This window comes from Chroicocephalus ridibundus, chromosome 2 (genome assembly GCF_963924245.1).
Source record: "Chroicocephalus ridibundus chromosome 2, bChrRid1.1, whole genome shotgun sequence".
NCBI classification, from domain to species: domain Eukaryota; kingdom Metazoa; phylum Chordata; class Aves; order Charadriiformes; family Laridae; genus Chroicocephalus; species Chroicocephalus ridibundus.
In genome coordinates, this window is record NC_086285.1 from 151,500,027 (window position 1) to 151,527,080 (window position 27,054).

General features: G+C 35.4%; 1 protein-coding gene across 4 annotated transcripts in view; it reads right to left on the reverse strand.

Annotated features, from left to right (window-relative positions):
* Window positions 1-27,054, reverse strand: part of CSMD3 (CUB and Sushi multiple domains 3) — a 680,626-nt gene that overhangs the window by 81,418 nt on the left and 572,154 nt on the right. For all 4 annotated transcript variants that reach the window (XM_063327428.1, XM_063327427.1, XM_063327426.1 and 1 more), the window contains 9 exons: window positions 24,981-25,190; window positions 21,043-21,231; window positions 17,310-17,487; window positions 14,441-14,586; window positions 11,764-11,844; window positions 10,543-10,656; window positions 2,811-2,999; window positions 2,217-2,363; window positions 1,226-1,414 (listed from right to left, as the gene is read on the reverse strand). In XM_063327428.1, the coding sequence (XP_063183498.1) occupies window positions 1,226-1,414; window positions 2,217-2,363; window positions 2,811-2,999; window positions 10,543-10,656; window positions 11,764-11,844; window positions 14,441-14,586; window positions 17,310-17,487; window positions 21,043-21,231; window positions 24,981-25,190 (1,443 nt within the window). The remainder of the gene's footprint in view (window positions 1-1,225; window positions 1,415-2,216; window positions 2,364-2,810; window positions 3,000-10,542; window positions 10,657-11,763; window positions 11,845-14,440; window positions 14,587-17,309; window positions 17,488-21,042; window positions 21,232-24,980; window positions 25,191-27,054) is intronic.

A 27,054-nucleotide genomic window follows, 5' to 3' on the forward strand; every position in this document is an offset into this window, starting at 1 on the left:
CTTTGCACTTGATCAGACATCATGAGATTACTAAGCACTTAACTCCACTTGTTCCTACAGTATTATCTGAGTATTCCAACTATTTCGATTACTGAACTCTACTCAGTATGTTGGGAATAATCATCTGCTATTTGAATTTGGTAAGTTGTTTGGCTTTTTTTTTTTTTTTTTTGCATTCCACATTGTTTGATACTTCTAATTAACAATCTGATCACGTTCTACAAATAACTGTCATGAAGGCAGTGCTTAGATAACTGATGAGAAGAAAAAGCTAAAGAATGATATGTAGCAAATGCACTGCCTGGTTGGTTGGGTTCTTATGAGGACTTTCAGTTTTTAAAAATACAGGCATACCTTTTATATTAATAGTAATTTATCAAAAAGGTTTGAAACCGAGATTGTTTCATCTTTGACAAAGGTTAGATAGTTTTTCTTCAGAAACATATTGTTCAAAGACTTTTTGTCAAAAAAAACTCATGAGAAATTAACATGGAACATTCCTATAGCATTTATCTCTACTAGTTAACATGAACAAAATATATATATTTTGCATAAAGACATCTGTAAATTTTCATGAAAAAAAACCATTCTAATATTTCACTGAAGACTGATATAAATAAGTTATCAGAAAAACAGCATTCTTTTCAGGAAAGGAAGAAGTAGGATACAATTGTGATGGGTATTAAATAACCATTTTCTTTTCCTTGTTAGCATAACATATTTTGCTTTTATAAGGCAGAAGAAACTAAATATAGAGTTAACTCAATGAATTCTATTTCAAATTACAATTTAAACCACAAAAGGTTAGAATGACATCATAGGCAATGCTTTTTTGGTCCAGTTTCCTGTTCTTGGAAATGTAGCAAGTTTCAGGTCTTTCATTTTTTTATATAGTTCTTGGACAATGATAAATGAACTTTACTAAATATTCAGTTTTTAATTTATTTTTGAATAATTTAATATTTTAAATTTGTGGAGTATTTTCCCTTACAGTGATGTACATTGTTTTTAGTATCCGCTAGTGTTAGCATATTCTGTTGAAATACTGTTTCTTAAAAATACATTTGCTTTTGTAAGTTTTACAAGGTGGAAATATTTTGGTACAGAGGTATGACCATTAAATAATTACCTGCTATTCATTTTAAGTCAGAGAACTGATGGCTTACATTAGAAAAAGAAAAAGAAAGTTTTTTAGGGCGTATTATTTTATAATGAAAGAATTTACCTTGACAAGCTGGGACTGGAACATCCCATGAGTAATAACCATATGGAGACTTCCTGCATACAGCAGTACTTTTCCCAACGAGCCGAAAACCTCGATCGCAAGCCCAGCGAACCATACTGTTGAGCTGTCCACCTGTCTGACTGACAATGAAACCATGTGGAGGGGACTCTGGAGTGCTACAGTAGAGAGCTTTAAACATAAAATATTGAATAAATAAAAGATCCATTTAGAATCCAGATGACATTTTTTGACAAATTCTTGTTGAATTCAGTGGACATCTGATAACAAGGTGAGAAAACATCACTAAAAGTTGTTGTATTTTGTATCCTGATCATGCATGCATCAAGCAATTTCACTAAGGTGAAAGAATAGGGGGGTTTTATAAGGGCTTCAGGTTTTAGTAGCCTCAAAGGAAATATAGTAATAGCTCACTTCTACAGCTGTTTTGTTTTTTTTTTTTCCACCATCTTCTTTTTTAAACAGGTAAGTTACAGAATTTTAGTTCATTTTTTTTGGAAGGAAGCATCAAGGGCATACTGCACATAATTCTTTTCAAATAATCTTTTCCTTCTGGTCCTAAATAAGTTATTCCTTTCAAGTTCTGTGTTACAATGAACTGAAGGGAACTAGCAAATCTAAAATAGATTTTAATGATATTTATGAATGCCACCATAAATCCATGGCTAATACACTGAATCTGGTGTTCAGGGGGTTTTTTTGGTGAATTATTTAGAATACAATGGCTTATGCCATTTTAAAGTCCTGTGAAACATTTACTTAAATCTCTACAGAGCACATGTTTTTCATAATCCTACTTAAGGTGTGTGGGTTTTTTTTTCCTCACAAGATCTGTATCATCAGGTTCATATATAAAACAGAATGGATTTCCTTTCAGTCTGGACAAAATATAGCTAACATTACCCTTTTCACATAAATAAATATGTTCCATATTGAAATTTTATGCACATTAGAGAAAGTCTGATTTGCGTACCTATATATCTTATCCTGAAACCTTTTTTATTGGTGCCATGATCTGCTGACCACCGGAGAAATACTTCATGGCCATTGCTGGTTATATTTAGAGAAGATGAATAGTCCCCACTGAGAGAAATGAGCAATGGGCTATGACTGTTTGGTCCTTGATACAAGGAAGAAACAAACAAACAAAAAAAGACAAAAAAGGCAACAAAAAAAGGAGTTACAAAGTTTAAAATAACATACAATAAATTATATGCATACAATTAATATACATAGAAAACATCCTCAAGCAAATGGTAAATTAATCTGAATTAGAAATGGAAGTTGACATTACATGTTATACACTAGATAGTATCTCTCTAGTACAGAAACAAAATTATTTCTAAACATAATAATGCAGTACAATTTGGAAACACCATAATCCAACAGTTCTTTTTAGCACAAGAAATCAAATAATTGCTTATTTAAGGTATTTCATGCTGACAAATTACGATATTTTATACTGACAAATTATGGTATGCGTAAACAACAGTGATCACACAGATGCAATGTGAAAATACATATATATAGAAAAAGTATAATTCAAAGTTGTGCATCCTATAGTTACCATCAAACACCTCAAGGATATCAAATTCCTTTTCTGTCTGGAAGAATTCAAAGAACATGCTAATATTATAACCCTTTTCCACAGTTATGGTCCATGCACACATCTGAAGATTTGGGTAGCTGTCAGGATATCCAGGGCTCAGTATGACTCCTGTTGAATCCAGACGCATTTCATTGGCTGGACAGAGCACTGTGAAACAGAAAGATTGCTAAAAAAATCTAAAGCCCACTATTTCTGCTTCATGTGATTGGCAAGATTTTCCTGAGTTTGAAAGATCTGCATTACTTATTTTATTTCTATAAATACAGAAAAAAATCTTAAGTAATGTTTATCTTGAAAATAATCCCCACAACCCTCAGAAATTACCAATTCATGACATTTTTCTTCTTTCATTCTCCAGAATATAAGATAATTTTGTAGTCCGTGCTAAAGTACTAAATTGTTGCATTGTTCAAAAAGTGAACCATAGACTTTTGTTTTTCCCCTCAGATTACTATTACTGTCAGCAATAATTCCAGGTAAAGTCTTGCACTGAAAGCGAAACTTGAAGACACTGATTTTGGGTTGTCAGATTCTAAACAAAGAGTAATTGATCCCTCCAACAATCTGTATAAAACAGCACCTAAATTTTGAGGTTCTCAGTTAAGCTACACACAATGTAAGTACTATTCAGACTTGATGCCTTTGGTCCAGAAAATAAAAGATATGCTTCAGGCTGACATTTTGTGCTCAGTAGGACTCAGAAGGACTAATTAGACTAGAAGAAGACCTGTGCTAATACAGCTACCTAGTTTTTAGATTCAGAGAAACCTCAGAAAATTGGTTATTGCCTTTACATGCAATGAAAAACACTTGAAATTATATTTCACTTCACCACACCTTATACAGACCCATTTCTTTCCTGTTTCTTACCAAAAAAAAGCAGCAAAGACTTTTTAAAATCAAAGCCTATGACTAGCAGTCAAGATGTTGGTGTTATAATTCTGAATGAACTAGAGAATTTCAGGCTGACGTTGAGCAATTCATCTAATTTCTCCTCCATTTAAAAACAGGTACAACAGTTCACCATATGACAAACACTTCATGAGGAAATAAAGATAAAACCTGGCTAAAACTAAACTAAACTAAAGATCTTAAACCTGGCTAGGGATGTCAAGCTCAACAGGAAGGGCTTCTACAAGTATATTGGAAGCAAAAGGAAGACCAGAGAAGTTGCGGGCCCACTGTTGAATGAGACAGGAGCCATGGTGACGGAGGATGCAGAGAAGGCGGAGTTACTGAATGCCTTCTTTGCTTCAGTCTTTACTGCTTGGCCCAGCCCTTGGGAGTCCCAGGCATTGGGGAAGTAATGGAGAAAGAAGACTTCCCTTGGGTTGAGGAGGATCGAGTGTGGGATCAATTCGATCAATTAGATATTCACAAGTCCATGGGCCCCGATGGGATACACCCGAGAGTGCTGAGGGAGCTGGCGAAGTCATTGCTGGGTCACTCTCCATCATCTTTGAAAGGTCCTGGAGAATAGGCGAGGTGGCCTGAGGACTGGAGGAAAGCCAACGTCACTCCAGTCTTCAAAAAAGGCAAGAAGGAGGAGCCAGGAAACTACAGGCCGGTCAGCCTCACCTCCACCCCTGGAAAGATGAAGGAACAGCTCGTTCTGGGCGTCATCTCAAGGCATGTGGAGGAAAAGAAAGCTATCAGAAGTACTCAACATGGATTCACCAAGGGGAAACCATGTCTGACTAATCTGATAGCCTTCTATGATGGCATGACTGGATGGATAGATGAGGGGAGGGCAGTAGATGTGCCTTGACTTAAGCAAGGCATTTGACATGGTCTCCCACAGCATCCTCATAGGGAAGCTTAGGAAAAGTGGGCTTGATGAATGGACAGTAAGGTGGATAGATAACTGGTTGAAAGACGGAGCTCAGAAGGTAGTGATTAGGGGCACAGAGTCTAGTTGGAGGTCAGTGATGAGTGGTGATCCCCAGGGGTCAGTACTGGGCCCAGTCCTCTTCAATATATTCATCAATGACCTGGGTGAGGGGATAGAGTGCACCCTCAGCAAGTTTGCTGATGACACAAAGCCGGGGGGGGTGGCTGACACACCAGAAGGCTGTGCCACCATACAGAGAGACCTGGACAGGCTGGAGAGTTGGGCAAGGAGGAACCTTATGAAATTCAATAAGGGCAAGTGTAGGGTGCTGCACCTGGGGAGGAATAACCCCATGCACCAGTACAGGTTGGGGGCTGACCTGCTGGAGAGCAGCCCATCCAAAAGAGACCTGGGAGTCCTGGAGGACAACAGGATGACCATGAGCCAGCAATGTGCCCTTGTGGCCAAGAAGGCCAATGGCATCCTGGGGTGCATCAAGAAGAGTGTGGCCAGCAGGTGGAGGGAGGTCATCCTCCCCCTCTACTCTGCCTTGGTGAGGCCACATCTGGAGTACTGTGTCCAGTTCTGGGCTCCCCGGTTCAAGAGGGACAGGGAACTGCTGGAGAGGGTGCAGCAGAGAGCTACCAAGATGATTAGGGGACTGGAACATCTCTCTTATGAAGAAAGGCTGAGGGATTTGGGTCTCTTCAGTCTGGAAAAAAGACGGCTGAGGGGGGATCTCATCAACACTTATAAATACTTAAAGGATGGGTGTCAGGAGGATGGGGCCAGGCTCTTTTCAGTGGTGCCCGACGACAGGACAAGAGGTAATGGGCACAAACTTGAGCATAGGAAGTTCCACCTAAACATGAGGAGGAACTTCTTTCCTTTGAGGGTGGCAGATCACTGGAACAGGCTTCCCAGAGAGGTGGTGGAGTCTCCATCTCTGGAGACATTCAAAACCTGCCTGGATGCATTCCTGTGCAACATGTTCTAGGTGACCCTGCGCTGGCAGGGGGGTTGGACTAGATGATCTCCAGAGGTCCCTTCCAACCCTATGATTCTACGATTCTACGATTCTATGAAATTAGGAGAAAAAAAAATAGGCAATTTCTGCTGCACTTAAAAGTAAAAATACAAATATCACCATGAGATAGAAAAATAGATATTTATTTATTTAAACTCCATATTCCTCATTATCTTCCAGTTCTTTGTTAAGCATAACAGATGTGTAACTGCTTCATATATATTATGTGCATATTGAATCTACAGCTATAAACCACTTCCTTTCTATTAAATCTGTGTATGAGTGATTTTTGGTTATATGTTCACATTTCTAGTGAACTCTCAAGTTCAGACAACTGGCTACTTTCCTTTTTTGTAACACAGAGACAGACTATTTCCCTGATGAGTAGATGTAACCCAGCTGAAGAAGAAATTATAAAAATCTGAATTTCTTAATTGCTGATATCCTTTTACCCAAATTTAACTTTAGGAAATAAGAAAAGGGACATGCTTTACCCTTTTCTCTAAAACATTTCTGTGAGAGGCTCTCACAACATGAGAATGTTTCCTGCAGGGATTAAAAAAGACTTCTGCTCCATCCCTACTGACTTGTTCAGAAGGTATTGCCTACCATACCTTCACCTTACTCTAAAGAATTATTTTTTCTTATATTTCACATCAATTTCTGAAGTTATCAATCTTCTGCTTACAGCTGTGCTAGAAAATACATAGGAGGTCTGGCTATTCTTAATTGACATAGTTTCAGGAGGGACAGAGGATGCTAGCATGATAAATGCTACTTTGTATATAAGTTATCACCACTATTTAAAGCAGCTGCTGAAATTGAGCAAAATGGTCTTTAAAAGTATGATGAAGAGGCTTGATTTTGAATTTATCTGGATTTACCAGGTCTACAGAGAATAACAATCTCATTAAACAAAAATATTTGGAATTACCATGTTATTGGAACTTTTTTCAAGAACTTGTTTTGCTTCATGGTATATGAATTTGTGCCTGCAGTTTATTCAGAACAGAACACTACTTAACAGGAGTCTTAAAATCTGTTTGTTTTCAATTTGCAACTAACCCTTACATGAAGTGACTTAGTACTGAGCCATTACAAGTTACAAAAAAATAATAGGACCTTAGATGTCTCAAGAACACTGAAAACAATCCTGGTTTATTAAATACAAAATCAGATTTTAGGGGGAAAAAGTCACTGGACTATGAAGAGAGGTAGAGAACACAGAAACACAGAGAAGAGAGAGAAAAAGAATAATCAGCTTCATAAACAAAACTCATAGATTCATAGAACCATAGAATGGTTTGGCTTGGAAGGTCCATTAAAGTTTATCTAGTCCAACTCCCTGCCACGGGTAGGGAGTCCTTTCACTAGATTAGGTTTCCCAAAGCCCCACCCAACCAGACCTCGAAAACGAGAAAGGAATCTGTCAATATATTTTAAAATATTAATCTCTCACTTTCAAAATTAGCATCTAATTGCTAAATTTAAGTTGTGTCTCATGTCCTGTATTTGTTTCAATTTGTCAAGAAGAGATTGAATGTAACACCTCCACTCCACATGAGAATACTCATATGGCCAGAATCTGGCTGTCAAACTACAATTGTGATACAGACTTTATCTTAAGCAAATGAAAGAACTAATCCTCTCAAGCTTTATACGTACATACATATATATAAACACACACAGAGAGGTGTGTCAGGAAGGCAGGAAAAGCATCATAGTCATCTGACTGCACTAGGTTATTCACAGCTAGTTTTGCTGTCTCCATATGGTTCTGCTTTGCAAACTGTCCTCAATTTCAGGACCTCCAGGTAAACATCCCTCAGGAATTTTACAGAGAGCTTGAAGACTTATTTCTGTACAATGGATTCTCTTGGGAATTGGGTTGCTATGTTCTTTTATGAATCTGAGCTAATGTGGCTAAGACATAGCTGAGAGTCATCATTCAAGAATTTTCTCAGGGTCCACTAATTGTGATGCAAAATTCAGTTTGAATCTTCGTATTCTGAAGCTTTCATTTTATCCTGAAAGTAGAAGCTAATTTCAAGGAAAATTAAGGACAAAGTTACTTGCTGCCTATGGGAAATACTCTATTTTAACAAAAGAAGATGATAGACGTTGGCATAAGCTTGTGGAAGTTACCAATTATTTTCTGATCTAAAGGATCTGAAGGTTCTTCAAGAATTTTCAGAAATGCTTATCTAACTGATAGACATCAGAGAAAAATAGAAAAAAAGGCGGCATAGTTTTAAATAGTACTAAATGTGGTGTAAACTAACCTGTAACAATTAAAAGAATGAAATAAAATCTTAAATAGGTTTTGCTTCAATATTTTTTCCTAGGGATAACTTGTTATTGTTATCTTTACTGCAATACATTAGATTCAAAACTAAAATATTGCTATTTAAATTCTGTTCAGCAGCACTCTTCAGATTGAATAAATAAATGAATGTTGAATGTTGGTATTATTTATAATAATTATCTATATAATTATACATATATATTATATAATATATAATATATACATATAAAATATATACTATATAAAATATAGTATATATTATAATATTATATATATAATTTATATATATTATTTACAATTAAAAATTGAATCAAAATTCAAGTAAAAATCACTTAACACTGGCTAAAGTGTCTAACGTATGCACTAGGTTAAGGCAACAGAATTTAACTCTATGAAGTCTAACAATAAGCACATGTTCTGCCTGGTGAAAAGAATTAGTAAACTAATACTAATATGAACCAACAGAAGAGCTGAGTTTATTTGTCCTATGTAATGTTTATAGCCTGCACAATTAAAGTATGGTAGCTTATGCATAAACCAGCGTAGTATAATAAAATAAAGACAGACAGACATTTTAGGCATATAATTTTGCCACCACTGTATTCCACAAAGGTCTCTATTGATCTATATTTTGATATTGAAATTTAGCTTACATATTGCGATCTTCAAACTTACACATTATATAAATAAATACAAAAGAAAATTATGTTGTGGCTTATTCCAGGTGGCCACTTTGAATGCTCATTTTAAATGTTTTAACTAATTCCTTTGAATCTTTTTTTTTTTTTTTAATTTTCTGAGTCTACTAACTGTGAAGTTTGTGTTAATTTCATTCAGCTTTAGACTGAAACGATAGAAACACTGATTTAATATTTAGTATTTGATCCAATATTTCGCATTATATGTGACAGAGGAAAGATTATGGTAACTGAAGTCATCATTCCTAAGTTTTTGCCTGGGATCTTGCAATGAATATAAATATGCCTTCAGCAACATGTGCTGAGAGAATGCCTCAGGACCAACTCATATGTCTCTGTTTGTCCTACCTATTATTCCATCATTTTAACACTTAAAGCAGTGCCTGGAGGAGGTTACTATGGTTTTCCACCCATTAAATGCTATGAGCCTGCTAAGTTAGGATTTTAATTTAAATTGCTATTGGAAGCTACTCCTAGACACAATCGTACCTAAATAAATGCACACATTTTCAGAAATTATCATTGTTAAAGTCCTTATAAAACTCCCAATTCAAGACCACTTTGCATTTTTAAGAATTAGACCTATTTTATTTCTATGAATGATTTTGACTTTTGCATAGTTTTGTGCATAAAAACAGGGGGAAATAGTTTATTCAGCACTTCCAGTTTTTCAGGAATGCAGAAAAAGGTATATTTATGAGACATCTGAAAACCCAGTTGAACATTTTAGTCATAATTAAGTTCTAAAAATTAGTATACCGATGTTGAAATTTGTAACAACTAAATTGTGCACCAGTTTGAAACTTCAGAAATTACTAAGAAACATTCAAATATTAAAGCTTAACTTGTAAAAGTAGTAGATTTCTTCACAGTTAATTTACTATTTCCAAATAAATCTTTCATCATGAGTGTTTTATAGATATGCTAATTAATTAAAATTCCTGGGGAAAAAAACCCCAAACAACAACATCTGATTGGTAGAAAATCCAGATGGCAGTATTTTTAATTTAATACAAATGTAAATCAACTGCATTTATTATGACTGATTTGGGAACATATTTTAATCTTGCAGTAGATGTTAGAATATTAACCTCAGGACTAGATGGATCATGAAGGAATATCACAACAACTATTGTTTTTTTTTTTTGAGATAAGACTCAAAATGTCTTATCATATATGTTTGCCTTTCTGGAAATACATGGTAGAGTTAGTAAGATTCATAGAATCATAGAATGGTTTGGGTTGGAAGGGACCTTAAAGATCACCCATGGGCAGGGACACCTCCCTTAAACCAGGTTACCCAATGCCCCATCCAACCTAGCCTTGACCCCTTCCAGGGAAGGGGCATCCACAACTTCTCTGTCCAACCTGCTCCAGTGATGGAACATAAGCCCATCACTGAAACTTTAAAGTGACTACATTTTTTAAAATAAATTATGTGCAAGGTTTATCTCGATTAGCTCCCTAATGAAAGAAAACTCTTGCATTTTCTTCAAAAATGATGGAAACTTTCCATTCTAGCATTACACATCAAATGTCAGATTAATAAAGACTGGTTTAAAATGTGATGTTTGTTGTTGGCAGCATTGTAATCTTGTTTTGACCTTAAAAATGAGATAGTGTTATAACTCTATTCGTAGTTTTGAATAAGAGGAAAACATGAACACACACATGCATACACACACACATAGAGAAAAAAATATTGGGAGTAGCATCAAAAAGTCTGAAATATTTGCAGTGTGCCATCTTATGTAAAGAGGTAGTGGAGAGCATTTAAGGAATCACCATTCAGCTGGTCTGGAAGGAGGAAAAGAAAAAGGAGAAAAAACCTTGACAAGTAGGTGGTGCTCCATCCATCTGAAGCCTTTCACCTAGTCGGCATGTCAGAATCTCATTACCAACCAATGTAAAGCCTGGTTGACACTGGTATCTTATTATGTCTCCTGTTTGGAAAAATAGAAGACGACAAAACACAAAAAAAAAAAAAAAAAAAAAGAAACATTAAACAGCAATTAACTGGGACTTTTAGCTCTGAAAAAATATTGATTAATGAAGTTTCTTGCTGCCATATATAATGGGCTAAATGACCTCTGGCATAAACAACTTTGATTAGTCTAAGAAATGTGGTAAATGAGCATTGTGTTGCACACTGTGCTATCTGTCACTGTTTTCCACCACATTATTAGTTGTATAGTTTGCTAATTTGTCTGGGTTTGACTGATGCTGTGTGAACCATGTGTCCACAAAACTTTAAGCAATATAATTTATTGGATAACCATTATGGAAGTAAATAAAGAGATAAGATCAAGTCAGTAACCCATACAATCCTAAGGGGAAAAAAATTAAATAGGAACTGGACTTAGTTGATGATATCTAAAATTGGCATGGTGAGAATAAGAAACTGTCATTTTTTAATTCAGAAATTAAAATTCATATAGATTTATGTACCAATAAAAATCAAAATTTGTACATCCCAACAGTTCTCTTTGGTCCAGTTTACAGGAAAAAAAAGTCTTTTCCCTTTGTTACCAATATAATTACTCAAATACTGGTATGTATTAAAAATAAATTTATTTTTCTTTCCAATAATGTGAGCAAAACTAGCTGATCAGACATTTGATGTCTGATCATATAGGTCATATTTCTTTGAATGACGGGTGGCCAAGTAATATCATTAACACATCCTAGAAGGTCAGAATGTCATCCTTCCCGATCCACCTAATTTTTATAAATTTGATTTTACCCTTCAGGTCACAGAACCTTAATTCTGGTACATAATATACCATTGTCTACAAGTTCTTTTGTGGTTTGTTTTTTTGTGTGGTTTTTTTTTTTCAGTATAAGACAATGAGAAATGTATTTTAAAATGAAATTAATTAGCAAGAAGTTACTGTCTTACTTATATGTGATCTCTGAAAATTTGATGGGATTCAGGAAGTATAGGGAATCTAACATTACAGGCATGATTTGCATCCTGAAAAGCAAGACGTTTCTGTGCATAGTAATCCTTTTTTTAAAACAAATGTTGCTTTTATTTTCTTTTATATTACCTATTTCGAATTCATCATCCTCAGTTAGAATTTCAGCATTTGGTATATTTGTTGGAGGCTGGCAGACCCGGAGCTGGTAGGCTATAAACAGGAAAAAAGCACAGTTGACATTCCCATACTTAGACAGTTAGCATAGCCATGCAAACATGAGTTAATACACACGTTAATAGGATAGAAAAAAGTATCTATTCATTTACTTTGAAACTTTCAAGAGAATCAAAAGAAATAAAACATATGAATTTCATAATTAATGAAAAATTAGAAGTTGCATCTGTGTTCTTAACTAGTTATTCAATTTCAGTGGCAAAACCCTCTTCATAAATAACTTAAGAAGCTTAGAAGTGGTTGCTAATTTTCTCACTTAAGTGATCTCATCTGAAAAGCAAATATTTTTGTATTATGCAATTGTTGGTTTTTTATTTTGTTTGCTTTTTTTTTAAATACATTTTTACTGCTAAACTCTTCCACTTCTGAAACTTTGTAATAAAGACAAGTTTTAGAATCCAAAAGATTCTACCCAGAGGCAGCATAACTGATCGACAGAGGTGTTTTGAATGTGAAAATACCTAGTAAATGAAGTTGTGGAACACATTTCACTTGCAGATAGGGTCAGAGAATAATTCTGCTTTCAAACTTCTCACTTGAAGTCTCACATGAATTAATTTTCTGAGTTTTAACACATGTATGCAACAGCCAGGCAAAACAATTAGTTGAAACAAATGATAAAAAGGACAAGTAGGAACAGTATGCAGAAGCTATATAGCTTTATTTATTTACAGAGGACTTATGAGGATGGGCCTGTGTTTGGACACAGGCAAAATTCCTTTCACTCTAAATGCAATTAGGGCAGAAATCCAGCCAAAGAAATCACATTGACGTATTTATACTGACAGTGTAGTCTTCACACTCAGGCTGATCAATGTGTCAAGTATGCCTGGTTTTCAGTGATACTACATTTTCATATGACATTGTTTTATAGCATCTCTCATTAGCAAGGAAACATCATCTACTTACGGCAGATGATGATTCAGCTTCATTTATACACATCTTTGTTACTTCCTGTACTTGGATCCTTTAGTAATCAAATTAGTCAAACTTCTGTCAATCATAAAATTTATATTTTATCCAGGTAAGATCTTAAGTTGCTACTGAGTCACCCTGTTCCCTAGTCACCCTAGTCTTCTTATTCCACTCTTTTTTGTTGACTACATAATGAAGAGCCAACAAAGTCAGTGAGTCAAATAGCTAACATACTGCCTTACAATAAAGTAATTTAAAATAAAACACGTCAAGCAAGCATGAAACATCTGTGCTAAGAAAAATAATAAAAACATAACATTAAAAATAACAAAAAATCACCAACATAATTAAAAATAGGTTCAATAAACAATGTAATTTATCTCAAATGTCTCTCATTTAGGGGTATCATTCACTTTAATCCACAAATGATCTATTTTAAATAAATTTGACTCCTCTTACTGCCTTGCCTTTCTTGCTATAAATTTTGTGTAGCTGATATGAAGGATCACAGACTCAAGGATACTGAGAGACACTTGTGGAATGACAATTTCCACGATAACAAAAGAAACAAGTACAAAGACATCAAGTTCTTTAGAGACACTTTATTACTAGGTATGAGCATTTTCACATGTCTTTGGTCATATACTGATATATTCATATCAATCCATATACTGATGAACACAGAGGGTCAGTTTGTCCCTCACAAACTGCTACATGCAGTTTAGATGCCCAGATTTGGAATGAAAATTCTGACCCCCCTCTGCCTAATTGTACTGGAGTCTATACTGTGTAATCAATTCAAGCGCTGTTTGTTGCTGATTTTTCCATTGTGGGATTTAAGTTTGTTGGGGTTTTTTTGCTTTGTTTTGTTTTAATTACAGTTCCTTTAATACCCTCAGTTTTGTCTGTTTGTATTCACGTTAGTCTTTCGTAAGTCAAAAAGAAAGCTTTCTAATCCCAAAATCTGTTCAGGATCCAGAAAACAAACTGTAGTCTGTCCATGTTTCCAGGAACAGTCAATCCAATGGGCATTCACAGAGCACCTAAAATCGCCTTTGCTTCTGAATCTGTTTCCTTGTAATGATAGAAATGCAAGAGAACACTTGGCCACAGAAGGTTTGAATGACTACAAACAGACATAGAACTTGGTGCATTAATACTTATGCATTTTCATTCAGTCAGTATTTAATTCAAGGGCAGTTTAATGTTAACTACACACAGTGAACTATACACAGTATAGTTCACTATCATTGAAATCTCTAGAACAATGTATTTTCTTCAAAATATTCAAATACCTCCAATAAATTTAATGAACCCCCCCAAACTTTAAGATTACAAAGGAATTTTAGAAGCATTGTAAGCAGTCAGAAGATGAGCACCTTGAACTGCAGGGTCTTGATGCTACCTTCTTGGCTCATATCTCTTCACAGTTCATTCTTTTTTTGCTTCACTACTAATAAATTTAGTATCTGGTCAAGAAAAAAGCTTGTTTTCATCATTCATATTAGTCTTTCATATGTTTGCATTACCTTAGTGGTGGTCAGTCATATTAATAATAGCAAATCTTCTTAGAAAAAGTAATTAAACTATTTTTTCATGAGATTTTTCCTGCAGTAATTGGTATAGACAGTGAAAAAGTGCAATTTGTCACGCTTACCATGGTAACTAAGTACAAAGTAGCCACTGGTAGTAAAGTCGCTGTGGAACTTGATCAGAATCTGATTGGAAGTGCTGTAGACTGATTCTAATGCAGTGTTGCCACTAAATTGTCCAATTTGAGGAGAAGTTTGATCTGGTCCATCCCTAAGAAAAACAGATACAAAAAGACTTTTTTGCCCAAACAAATCATTTAATTTCTTCAAATTTTAATATAATGTAGTAAAATTTCTCTAAAAGACATGAGTCATCTAAAATCAGATAAAACAGACACTGAGGGCTGAAAGTCTTGAAATTCCATATGTGGATTGGAGTGTAGCAGGTAGCAGCTTAGAGGACCATCATACTTTATTAGAAAGCAAGATGCTCCATTCAACCACCTTTTGGAAGTAATATTCTTATTTTTAAAACAAATATTGCAGCAAGATCAAAATGATTGAATTTGTGATTGTACTTCATCTTCCTGCCACAAATTCTGCTTAATTTACTTGTTGGTGCTTTCCAATATGGCTATCAGAAAATACATAAACCTAACACTGCCCATCTCCCCCAGTCCTTTTTGAATTTGGTCATTTCCAGGAAAATTAAGAGATGGATGCTATTTATTTTTTAAAAGACAATGACTGAATATTGGCTTCACTTAAAAACAAAATGCTTATACTCTACTGAATAAAAGATTCCACTTAAAATCTGCATGTGGGCTTTTATAAATGCAGATTTTGTTTATGATGATTATTTTAAGCATGCTAATTTTAGAAACACTCTAATGTCAGAATTTTTTAACCTAGCATCCCACCCTCCACCATTAAATGTTATTGTGCTATCATTTACAATTTATAGTACACATGGACACATAATAATTAATTTAAAGTTTGTTTTTATGACTCATTCAGAAATTTATGAATCAATTTCTTTCTGAGAGAGATGTGCCATGCATTCTATATAAATGATTGTGTCTCTTTTGCTCAGGTAAACATCCATATAAATGTTGGTAGTTTTAACCAAACTAAGTATGACATGCACCTGACGAATTTCTTAAATCCTTGTTTGCATACACTGATTTATATTATTTTTTACTATTTATTATGATTTAGAAAATACATGTATTGCTGGTAAGATCACTGCTACCTTATGGAAGAATGAAATATTCATTTCAACAGAAAAATTAAATCAAAGTTAGTACTAAGTAATAGTGGAATTGCTCAGTGGACTAAAACAATTTTTGTACTTGCTTCCTTCCAGATCAGAATTTCTGAAAATTAAAGGTTTAAATTTTCTAATTGTTGGCACAAGTTATTTTAAGTGCAAATAATTTCAAAACGAAAAGATGGATAATCTTTGTTTTAAAAATTTTGCAGTGATAAATTTGTCAAAATTCTTGCACATTGCTCCTTCCCCTTCTGTTTTGTTAGGGAAATTATATGATTGGAAGAATCATTTGAATTGTGAATAATATTTATTTTTTCCATTGGAAATGGCTACCAAAATTTATGATCTATTCTGTAAATAAATAATATCCCAGAAGTGGCATAACCTATTTAATTATGTAGTCATTGTGTATATAATATGGCTTATACAGGTATATATATCATATATAAGTAACAGCACGCATGATATATACATGAATAACATAACCGATGTTTTAATTTCAGAACATTCTCCTAAAAGTGTGGTTAAACTAAATAGGATACAAAACATCAATGAAAAATCAGCAAAGAACACATGACATAAATCTAAGGTTTTACCTTTGTCATGATATATACAATTACTTTACCATAAGAACTAAGTTTGTAACACAGACAGGAGTACAATTGAAAGCACATGAAATCACTTGGTAGAAAGAAAGAGCCAAACAGAAGAAGCACTAGAAGTGGACAACAGTGTACTAGTATGTGTGGGGTGAAATAGAGAAAAGATGTCTCTATGGACATAAAAGTATAATTTAATTCAGGAAAGATTCTGAAGGTCAGCCTGAATTAGATACACAAAACAAGTGGTGAAGAGTTAAAGGGATTCCAAATTATCTGAGTTCAATCAGGGCAACAGTCTGGGTACAGATTCTGATCAAATTTTGTTTAGACTTTAAGGCAAAGCAACCAAGTATCTGGGATGCAGGACAAGACAGTTTGTAGAACACAACATGAAAAAAACCCAGGACCTACAGAAATGATCACGAAAGTGTGTAGAGAATTGTCTAATATTTAGGAAAGTAGGAATGAAATCCTGAGTTATATGAATTTACATGAATCTAAATTAGATTTCTGTGCCACAGATACATAAAATGAATAATTAATATTCCAAATTGCCTCTCATTATTTTGCACTACTCAGGCTACAAAACTATTCTGTCAACCTGCAGCTTTTCAATCTGCAGATTCAATAATCAGTGGATTATTTTTTTAGGCAAGCTTCCAAAAGGTCTTAGCCACTGTTGAAATGTTGTTAGGTACTCTTAACAATTTAAAATAAGTCAATTTGGAAGAATGAAGAAAGTGTTGCTGTAGTTTCTTGTATTAACATGCTAAAACATTGTAATACACAGCTGCAACTGCTTAATATCACTCTATTCTTTATTACTTCTCTTTGTTGTTGATAAGCCATCATAGCATACTTCTGAATGTTTTCTTCATCAAGAAACTGAGGCACGCTATTATTGGTTATTAATTCTTAAGACCAAGACTATGAAACTTCATGTCCAGTGCTATCTAGAGAGAATGGTATATTGGAAAACATGGATTAGTACAAATCATTCAGTTCCCCTAGACAGAACACCAGTGTCAAGGGAAAGATTGCAAATATATTCTTTTTAATTCATATTTTGTTGCATAGTGTCATATGCCAATAAAATAAATATTAAAAGTGTTTTCTTACCAGACAGTTATGAAATCATATATTGGCTCTGTTTGGAGAACTGTGAAATTGATGTAGATTCCATTCCCAGGTGGTACTCTTACTAGCCAGAAGCAGTCTTGAAAGTTTGGGTACTCATCCGGGTACCCTGGAGAGTATATGGTGCCATTCATCGCAGTTATATTTCCTCCACAGAGGGCTATAAAAAAGAAATTTGTTTTTAAAATATTAGATGCTTCTTGCATTCTTCTTAGACCACGTTGAAGTGGTTAAACACATTTGGTACACTACAACTAGATTATGTCAAACCATTGCTGTGTATAGAAAACAAATTTACTGAACTTTTTGCAAAGGGTCAGAAGTTTATTTTGACATTATTCATCAAATCTAAAAGGAAAAAAAGGTAATTCTTATGTCATAAATACTATCAGAACTGGAACTAAAGTAATATTTAGACATTGGGCTAAATTATTCCCTGCACAATTGAAAACTACTTTGTTATGGCTTTGTGTAAACACTAGTTACAAATTATCAGTGAAACACATTAATTACTTTTATTTATTGTTCCGAAAAGATAGCCAGGCAAAATTATCAGGTAAGAGAAGAGATATGCTAAGTTGGTGGAGGATGGGTGGGGGAAAATTAGAGGGGAATCTGAAAATTAAAATACTGTGTGCAACAGTCTGAACAGCAATTTTGCATTTCCTGAGACAAATTCTGCTAGACAAAGTAAGAGTCCTTTCTGTAATTGAAGTACAGTAATTTTAGATGTCTTACAGTGCAAGACTGACCATGCAGCTTTTGGACTTCCATAACTATGCATTTCAGGAAAACTATTAGTCCAAATTATGTGATTTTCTCCACAGACGTTTCAGATGCATGTTGAATATGACACTACTCTGTTATTACAGAAGAGAAATTATGTTACAGAAGTCTAGTTCTGGAAAAGTGAGAAGAGCCTAAAATGGTATAATTTGCTTTATTTTGCATACATTCCTCTCCACTCCACCCCAAACAGTCATGGAATGGCAACATAGATGCCATAAAACAAGCTTAAGAACCACTAACCAGAGAACAGGTTGTTGGAAATATAGGTTTGACATATATGAACTATGCACTGTTTGTATTTAGTAAAGCATGTGTTATGGTTTATATATATACTTTGGTGCTGAACTGTAGGGTGAGGAGACTTTCATAGTCACACCTCATCCATTCAGACTGGATGGTATACTGCTTTTCTTCAGCTTTTAGCTTCAAAGTCTCAAGGGGTTTTGAGCAGTGCAGATAGAATTGATTTTACAACAGGTTCTTAGGGCAGTGAAGACGTGGGGTGTTGACTGTCAGGCAATGAGATTTCTTGGAAAAAAAGAGGGAATGGATTCCAAAAGGATGAAAGTGAGGGAGGTGGGTTAAGAAGGATCAAAGAGTGTTAGATTGTGCTGAGCACGGTTTAGAGGGATTTTAGCTGCATGAGGATGCACGAAGAAGAGAACAAAACTGTTTAAACAGGAGCCGCATACAGTGATATTTGATTCAGATTGTCTGCTTCAAGAAGTCTGAGGCATTAAACAAGTCTTCATATATGCTGCCTTACAATAAAGATATTAAAGAAAATACAAATTTAAAACATACTGTGTATTTCTGGAACTAGGCATATACAAAAAAGCCCACTTCATTTTAATGCTTTTGAACACAAGACCTTTATCTAAAATTAGACTGAGTACAACCAGAACATACCTAATTATCTTTTTCCTTCAGCAATAAAGAAAAAAAAAAACAAACCCAGAACTCAAAAACGATAGTAGCATATAAAAATGTCAGACACTCTTTCCTAAAAATACCACAGTAAGTATTTGCACAAAGCCCCATGTAATTTAAGAAATTTCTCTGGGAGCTGAGTAGTGTTGGCAGTCTGTAACCATGCAGCACAGCACACATGTTAGATCACCATTGTCAAATAGGCTGATTTTTTTATCTGCATCTTTTCATATCATATTAAGTAGAAACAAAGAACTCCCAGCCACCGTTCAGGAACTTCATCAAAAGTGATACTCAGAACACCAACATACTTGGGGCATCTTAGAATTTACTAATTAAATTCTGGGTTCCAGTAAGGTAATTGGAAGAAACATAATCACTCCATTCAGTAAATTATTTGTCTGGATTCTGAGGCACAGAAAATACAGCTAGAACTAAGTAATAGGGAAAAGCTAAGCTGTTTAGCAGTTAAGACATGAACCATTACTATTCCCTCAGGATACAGAAAACAGGGGTTAAAACTTAATTGTGATGAATTAACTTCTTCCCCTTTCAAAAGACAGACAGTGTAGATGTCATCTCTCCTTTATATGATAAGGCTTCTCATTCTAAATTCAGTATCAGATATGTCTTAATTTAGCTACCACATCCCCCAGAAATGCCTGTGGCTCACTGACTCCAGAAAGAATTTTGAGTAATGAAGTTTTTAACTTAAATACCCAAATTTACATAGGTGATTCAGAATTCAGAACACAAAAAATCCAGAAAAGAAGGCAGCATTTTTTTTTTTTCCTCCAGGCATTCCTCTTCAACTTGCTTGGTATTGAGGGTTCTACTCTTAATGCTGAACTTTTACCATTCAATATAGAGGGAAGTTAGACCTTTAACTGAGGTCCTGAGTACCCCTCCTGAAATTGTGGAGGGTCTTTATGACATATGAAAGTGGGCACTCAACATATTGTACAGAACTCATCTTTGTGGAAACCTATGTTTAGGGATATAGAGAGCTTTACAGTCAATAATTTATTTGCTAAATGCCTTTGGATCTTGTGGTCCCAGAAGTGTAGGATTTTGGGATGATGGTTTTGGATATGAAGTATCTTCACTGTGTCTGTGTTTTTCCAGGAACCTAATATTGCCATCTGAATGTTGCCATAATTGTGACAAACCTGGAGGTCCCAGAAGAAAGTTATTATTTCATATGGAAGAAAATATCAGTCCTCAGTCACACAAATAGGTTTTGTGATGCACAGATATTTCTGTGTTACCAAAACATCCATTCTTGTCTGTCTCAAGAGTCAGATGACACTTGATGACTGACCTTCTTTGCCTGCTGCTTAGGTACAGGTTCCTTTCAGCATAGCTAAGGATAAGACAAACACCTCTACAGAATCATCATACACATTCATTCTGTCTCTTTAAAATTTCAGCTATGTGCCAGCCACAGTTCCTTGAATCTGCTTACCTGCTGGAAGCATATCAGTGCAAAAAAATGTAAAAGGTTAAAAAACATAGTCTAAAAAAATTTCCATCCACAAAAAATATATGTAGAAAGGACTTCAGACAGCATTGATTGGAGGATGACGGCACTTTATGCCACCTTTACATTTCTTTCTAACTGATAAGACAGAACGTAAGTGGCCAGAGTTGGGAAATTCAATTTTTCAATCCTTTTTTCTTGATTCAGTGCACAGCTTTTACTTTGTACCACCGCCTAGATTAAAAAGCAGCACATGTCGCCACCCTCCAGACCTTAATCCTAACCTTCCAAAAATAAATGTATTATCTCAGATAAGTTTTCAGAGATTTCCTATTTCCATGAAACATTTCAGCTTCTCTGCAAAAATTTTCACGTGCAAAATTGAATACTTCCTCTGCAAAGACCACAATACAAAAATACAGGTCTCTATAAATTGAAAAGCGGAAATTATTTCAGTTAACAGTTCTTAGGAAGACTTACAAATAATGAAAGGTTCATAGATCACCCAGAACATACCTTCACATCTGGGGAGAGGATGATTCCAGTTACGACTGATGCCATGAAGACAAGTTAGAGCTGAATTTCCAATTAATGTGTAGCCAGGAAAACACTCAAATGAAATAGTTTGTCCCACAGTAAAGTCATTCCCAATAACAAAACCATTACGAAATGGTCGAGGGTCAGGACAGCTTTGTAGCTGATATGCTGAAATAAATAAATAATAATAACGTGGGGGGGGGGGGGAGGTAAAAAACAAATTCTCTTTACTTCAAAAATAAAAGCTGGTCATTGGTCCTACACCAGGAGAAGCACAGTGAAACATTCCCACAGCAATTCTGGAAATATGCATAAAAATTAATTTCCAATTCCAAATCTCATAAGGAAAACATAATACTATAACCAAAGTTTAAATGATCTTAACGTTCTTTACACCTTGATAATGTGTAATGTGTGTGTGTGTGTATAAACAAACAAAGAAATCAACAAATACCTGACACCCTACCCTACAGGTCTTTGGAACAGAGTCCATGAAAGCAAAAATGAGAAAAGCCTCTTAATTTTATATTTTAATTTTAGTAAGTACAGGAGTACGGAACTAGAGAACAAGAGAGTGGAAAGGAATCTAGACTTCGTGTTTTCTCCTCTTAGATCTTCAAAAAGGTGACTGGCTCTTTAAGACCACAAATTGCTTCCAAGTGCACCCTTAAGTACACCCTAATCAAAATGGATCCAAACTGCTGACAATGAAAATTAAAAAGGCTGTAGAAGAGTATCTAAACTAGAAGCATGGGGAAAAACTAACAGGTACAGGAGACTGATGTGATGCCATGACAGGGAGGAGGCTAACAGCCAATGCACCTTTAAAAAACGTGTAGAAGAATGGCAAAGAGCAGAATTACAGTAAATAGGAAAAGCAAATGAGGTAGCCTACACTGCATGTTGAGTGATACATACAGTGTTAAGGAAGAGAACAAGGGCCAAACTAAGAAGCCCTTTCACACCAGTATAGGAGCCTAAAACACAGGAGGTTGGATCTAGAATGCCTGAACCAACCAAGAGCCCTGAAGGGAAAGGCATGGCATAGAGCAGCAGGATGCAGTGTTGCCAGGCAACCACCTTTCCAAGACTGAGAAGGCAGAGACTTCCAGGTGGGAGAGCAGCCCTGTTGTTTAGAAATTATATTAATTACCATAAAAGAAAAATATTACCAAAAAAAAAAAAACCAAGGAGCACTATAGAATACTCATAGGTGGAAATTAAGACTCCAGAAATGTAAGTGTAGTATTGAGCTGCTTCTACAAACATCTAAACAGGGAAATGATAGTGAACAGGAAATGTTAAGTAAAATTAGAGAACCTGCAAAAATACGACAGGTAGTAGTAATGGAGCATACCCAAATATCCACCTCACCAAGATGACTTGAAGAAATAAAATTTTGAATGCGGGAAATAATTGTTCCCTAGAACAAGCAGTTTGAGAGCCCCCAAGAAAATATGTTCTTTCAGATTTGAACCAGCTTGGTACTCAAGCTTTAGTTAGAGAAGTATTCATGGGAGAGCTGCTCCATAATAGCAGTCATAATGTGGTTTGATTGTACTGGGAAGGAGCAAGTCAAATAAACCCAGCACAGGGATATTCAATTTTCTGGAAAGGAAATTATACAAAAATGAAGTAATGCAGATTGGAATCTGCTAATTGATGCTACTTTAAAAAACCAGGTAAAACATGTTCTACAATTCAGAATTAAAAACCCACTGAAGTGGTTCAGAAAAATGCCCATGTGACTGAGTAGGAAAGTTGAAGTAGCTACAACAGGGAAAAGGTTGCCATTTAAATAATGAAAGTCTACTTTTCCAAAACTTCATAAAACATATCAGAGAAAATTTAAATAGAAAATAAAGAGAGCAAAAATAATTGGAGGAATACCTTGCAGAAAATATCTCAGCTGATCGTAAAAAAATTATTTGACAACAGCAGAAGCAAGAAGTCAGGTAGGGAACTGATGGGACAACTCATGACAAATAAGAAAAAAAGGGACTTTTATGGTTTAGGACGCCACAGAGTGAAAAACTCTGTAACTTCTTTGTATCCATCTTTCCTGCTGAAGATGGTGTAGAGATTACCAAACAAGATACAGTGCTTGTATTACACAGGTCTAAGGCACTAGATCAATGTGAAGTAAATACAGAAGTTCTAGCCAAACAGGTAAGGCAAAGGACCAGGAGCAGATGGCTTTCACCCAGAAGATCTGCTGAACCAAGATACATATCATATCATTTGAAGATCTGATCTAGAGGAGTGGTGATTTCCCAATGTAAATCCCATCTATGTTTAGAGAGGATCCTTGAACTTACAGAACAGTGAGTCTGAGTTCTATACCTAGTAATATGATACAGCCTAAAATAATTAATAAAATTACTGAGCACATGGCTAAAAAAGGTTTCTTGGGAAAGAGATTGGGGGTGATATAATTGAATTTCACAAAAACTATGAAGACAGTGGAAAGGCTGAATGCAAAAATGCCATCAAATCCCACAGTAATAGAATTAAGAGTCTGACAACAACTGTGGATGCTGGGAGAGTACAAAAGAAACTACCTAGGCTTCTGTGCTGCTAAGTAGCATTTCTTTTTGCCATTTGGAAATACCATACTGTGCTAGTGGAGCTTTTTTTCTGATCCAATAGGGGGTTTCTGTTTTTACATTCTTATGTTTAAGGAAGAGGAGAAATAAACCTGTCTATAACTTGACTTGTTTTTCTCAGAAGAATTGAAAGGCTGTGTAATGAACTTTGAATATCAAATATTTCATAGCAAACAAGTAAGATTTGAAAATAAGCCTCTCTCACACATCTTGGTGATCTTCTCCAAGAAGATTTGAAACGTTGACTTATCACAGAACTGAGAACAAATATGCTATGCAAAATATACAAAATCAGAAGATCACAGATTGTGTATGTTTGAAAGAAACAGTTCTCTCTTGTGAGGTTAAAAACAGACAGGAACTTTTTTCCTTTTTTAAAAATTCTTTGACAAATAACAGCATCTGCAAAATCATTACTGTTACTACTAATAGCAGTTATAGTATACGCTCTTAAGTCTTTTACTACCCTCTTAGTAGTAGATTTTAAAGTTCCCTTTCTGTTACAAATTGTATCTTATTCCAAAGAAGAAGTGAATGAAATCTTACCAGTCAATTTAAGTCATAAACTGACTTTTTCTTTCAAAGCTAACACTTTTTACAGTGGCTCCCTTCCAGGATCCTACATAGAGTTAATGTCAATTTGCAATTATTACTACTGAAAGAGTAATCGGAGACTGCTCTAAAGTAAAAACTCTTTAAATCACCCTTTGACATTATTTATATCATGAAAACAGGTATAGTTTAAAATATACATTTGACCTTTTTTGTGAACAGTGATGATATAATCCCTTTTAAATGATCTGCAATTATATAAATAAAATTATGATCTTGCAGTCTTCACCAGCTCAGCATGACCTATTTGAGTACAACAGAACAAGAACCTTCCAGTGATATTGCCAATTAGGAAATAAAATGGATTTGGAGATTTCTGAGTTGGCATTATTCTGTACTAGCCTACGTAGATCCAGTACTCTAAAACAATATTTAGATCTTCCCCTTCACAAAACTAGACACAAAACTGAGATTCCCATATGCTTATAAAGATCGAACAATAGACATGCTTACTTTGTAAAGCCATGCAATGTAAATTAATATGCCAACCAAATTCAGATATGGGAAAATATGTTTGCCTACATTTGAACTACTTTTTAAAGAGAATATGCAATTATTTTTCCTTTTTCATCTTAATTTTTTGCATTTTTGGTTTGAAGCTACAACATCTTTTCTTTCATGTTTATCTTTTAGGAAGCCAAAGTAAGAAATAACCTTTATCAGCCACATTATTCTCACATAAGAATGTAGAAATCTCACCTTGATATACAATATGAAATCCTTGTTTGTTCTGTGAGTAATCACTGTGAAAGTATAAGCTGGTTTCATGAGTCGTGCTGAACAGAGAAGCTGGTAGCTGAGGGCCACTTAATCTTCCAATAACAGTGCTAGTTTCTGTAGATCCACTCCTAACTTCTAAGTAATCATGTATGGTCTCCGTTGAGAAATTCACAAATTGCAAATGGACACCTGAAAGACATCATCAGTAAATAAAAGCCAGCAGTATTAATACCAGGAGGGAAAACAAAGCATGTACATTTTACACTGATGATACCAGAAAATAATGTAACCAGTAGAAATGCATGTGTTACCCTCCCAGATGCAGTCCATGGAATTCAGTTTGAAGCATTCTTCCTCCTCATGCATTACTAATTCTGAGAGGCTGGCAAGGTAAGAAAAGCTAATGCTCAAAGATTAATATGATCTAAGGCATTGAACTGTGCATTATTTATATGCCACTTTTTGGCAAAGTTTGTTGTTTGTGCATTTAGGGAAAATTTCGGTTCTGAACATTGAATACATTCAGTTTAGTTAAATTTTCCTGTTTTCAACTGCATAAAAGAGATGCCAGTTCTATTAAAAGAAAAAATGTTTTGTGTGACACACCTGGAATAAAACAGTGACAAAATTCTACCCCAGCATTTTAGTTGTACATAAACTGATCTCTCTCATCCTATATATATTAAAATATATCTCTATATAAAAAATAATAAGGCACAGTAAATATTATGCATGTAATACGGATTACACATGCATTGTAAAGGTATGTGGAAGGACAGTGTCTGGTCCCTTAAGGGTATTCGGTCAAGGACATTTTTCAATGAAGCAAAGGAAGATTAGAAAAGGAGGAAGCCATAAATAAGTACACACAGGGACACGAACATGAGGGAGGCAGTAATGAGAACCAAACCTGGTCAATCACATTAATCGATGAGGTCAAGTGAGTGTGAGAATGTTTATTCCAGTGAGGTGATCTGATCTGATCAATTGGGAAGCCAGCAGAAAAGGGGGAAACCATAAACCAATATATTATAAAGACACAGACCTGACAAAGCAAACATTGAACCAATGACAAGAAACAAACCTTGCCAGTCACACTAACTGATGGGCTGTCAAGAAACTACAGTCACAACTTCCAGGAAGATCAACCTGGATTTTGCAACTGATAAGACTATAAACCAGGAGAGCCCATACTGGGAGGGCTGCAGGAATGGACAGACCTATAGAAAACCCTGAGGGGATGCACAGGGCAAAGGGGAGCAGAGGGACACAAAAATTGGGGTAGGCAGAAAGAGGCATAAAAGGGGCTGGTTGCCTGTAGAATGGGGTGAGTCAGTACATTTGTCTGGCTGAATCCTGCACCTGATCACCAGTCTGTCCTATCATATCATATCTTCTTATTAAATATTTTCTTAACTATCTTTCTGTGTAATCTCACTCTCTATCCTGTGTGTATATGTGCTGCAAGGACTAAGTGCCAGCTGCTGGTGAGACCCATATCTGAGTGGAATTTGGTGCCAGCTGCTGGTGTCAGAGCAGGGGTGTGAGCGCCCTGCAGCCTGTGGTGTCAGCTACTGGAGTGAGTGAAAGGCCATAGCTCTCTGCATCTACAGACGATCTTACAGGGACTCTGAGCAACCTAGTTGAAGATGTCCTTGCCCATGGCAGGGAGGGTTGGACTAGATGACCTTTAAAGGTCCCTTCCAAAATATTCTATGATTCTGTCATTCTACAGACCTTGTGTCCAGAATGCCAACTAATGGGGGGACCAGTGTGAGTGGACTGGGTGCCAGCTACTGGAGTCAGAGAAGTGGTGCTGGTGCCCCTGGCCTGAAGTGAGTATGAGGGTCTTTAACTTCCAGACACTGGAAGGAAACTGAAGAAAATGATCAGCAGCTGAGTAGTTATAGGACTCTCTAAACATTTTCCTCTTTATCCATATTTCTATATAAGTTACAACAAAGTAGAATTTATATTTTGTCTGGAGCTAGTGCAACTATGGAATGATAATAGAGAACTTTCATTAAGAAGATGATTGAGTCCTACAGGTGTT